Source organism: Adiantum capillus-veneris, chromosome 21 (assembly GCF_014529385.1).
Source record: "Adiantum capillus-veneris isolate H3 chromosome 21, ASM1452938v2, whole genome shotgun sequence".
Taxonomy (NCBI): Eukaryota; Viridiplantae; Streptophyta; class Polypodiopsida; order Polypodiales; family Pteridaceae; genus Adiantum; species Adiantum capillus-veneris.
This window is the reverse complement of record NC_140951.1, coordinates 20,273,577-20,275,577: the sequence shown is the minus strand read 5'-3', so window position 1 is coordinate 20,275,577 and position 2,001 is coordinate 20,273,577. Positions and strand designations below refer to the sequence as shown.

General features: G+C 40.2%; 1 protein-coding gene across 1 annotated transcript; it reads right to left on the bottom strand.

Annotated features, from left to right (window-relative positions):
• Positions 1-540: 540 nt before the first annotated feature.
• LOC147430629 (uncharacterized) lies at positions 541-1,032 on the bottom strand. Its single transcript, XM_086493561.1, has one exon. The coding sequence runs from the start codon at positions 1,030-1,032 to the stop codon at positions 541-543; it is 492 nt and encodes a 163-aa protein (XP_086349687.1).
• Positions 1,033-2,001: the final 969 nt, after the last annotated feature.

Sequence of the window (2,001 nt, the reverse complement as noted above, 5' to 3'; positions counted from 1 at the left end):
CCCATGCATACCCATGACCATGCATGCACACCCAGAACCATGCATGCCCATGCATGCACATCCTCATACATGCCATACACATACCTTAGGAAATGCTAACCTTAGTCTAACTTGATCTATACTAACCCAAATTCAATTCTGAAACTTGCTAACTCGAGACAGACCTGCAGGTAATAGATACAACTACCTGCCATAAATAGCAGCTTTCGGTGTTCGGACCCTATTTTTAAAGAAATCTGGGTCGGTGCACAGGTTGACGAGCCGGTTGATTTTAGACCATGCCGGGGGTCAAAACTTTCTATTTTAGAAAAATTTTCGCAAAAACTGAATTTGACCAGAATTAAATTTTCTACAAGGATCAGAACTCAAAAATGACATCTGTTCACTGAAACCTGCTAAAAATATCATCTTTTACCAAATTGATAATTAGACTTAAAATTTTACATAGGTAACCCTCTTCTAGGGCAGGTAGAGACCTTACATTCTACCCAACGTGAAAGAATTGAGATGCCCTCATATCAAGGGTAAGTCTGGGTAATCCTATTGAAGTGTTAGTTGATCTTCCCACGTTGCGTCTTCTTCTGGAAAATCCTTCCACTTGAATAGAAGTTCGATGATGTTCCTATTCCTTAGTTTTCTTTCCCATGTCTCAATGATGTAATCACGTTGTAGCTCGAGAACTCCTTGAGTAGGAATAACAACTTGCTTTGCATCGACAAAATGATCAGGATTGGGAAGATAGGGTTTAAGCAAACTCACATGAAAAACGTCATGAACTTTAAGGTTTGAGGGTAACTGCAACTTGTAAGCCTGGTCACTTACAACCTTTACAATCTCATAAGGTCCACAGTATCTTGGACTAAGCTTCTTGAATTTTCCCAAGGATAAGGTACTCCTCTTGGGTCTAACCATGAGAAATACTTTATCCCCTAATTTAAAAGTTCTTTCAGATATTTTCTTGCCTGCATAATGCTCATGTCTGTCCTGAGCTGCTTGAATATCCTTGCGAATTGCTCTAGTCTGTGCTTCCATGTCTTCTAACATTTTCTTTGAGTCTCCACTTTAATAGTTGGATCAAAAAAGTTCAATGGAGCTATACACTCTTGTCCATAGGGTGCCTTGAATGGTGACATTCCTATGCTTCTATGATCGAAAGAATTATAAGCATATTCTACTAAAGGAATATATTGAATCCATTTCCTTGGATCTTCTGAACAGTAAGCTCTAAGAATATCCTCAATTACTTGGTTCACCCTTTCAGTCTGCCCGTCGGTCTGAGGATGATATGTTGTACTGAAGCATAGCTAAGTTCCAATTTCTTGAAAAAGAGAAGTCCAAAAGTTTGACGTAAACTTTGCATCTCTATCACTGACGATTCTTCTCGGTAAACCGTGAAGTCTAATGATTTTCCTGATGAAAATCCTACTGATGTCAGAATCACTGTAGGTCGTCTGACAGGTATCAAGTGAGAAACCTTAGTGAGCATATCAACAACCACAGATAGAGAATCGTAGCCTCCGATAGAAGGTAATCCGGTGAAAAAATCATGTGAGATCCCCAACCCGCCTATACCAAGATCGGGATGGGATCCTTGACAAGTCTCTAGGTCTGATAAAAATCAGAGTCTCTAAACAAGAAAAATCCAAGGAATGGACCTTTACCATTGACAATGGCTTGGGGCTATAGCCTTAGAAGAAGACCTAGTCCTGTCTCGCAGCAAAAACAAGACAACGTATTAAAAGTCCAAAAAACTATTTCGGTCCTATAACTTCCAGAAGTTGGGCTAAGGTATCCTCAACCAACGCTTTTTTCCCCCTAACATATGTGAGGGCACAGCCGCTGGTGGACTCCTCTTCCAAGTGAAGATGTTTTTCAAACGTTTTTAAGTATGCGAGGATGGATAGCTACCTGACTAAGTAGGTCCACCCGTCCTTGATTGACAACCTTAGTCAATCCCCACTTACCACCCCGCACTCACACATGATTCATTTATTTTCTAAT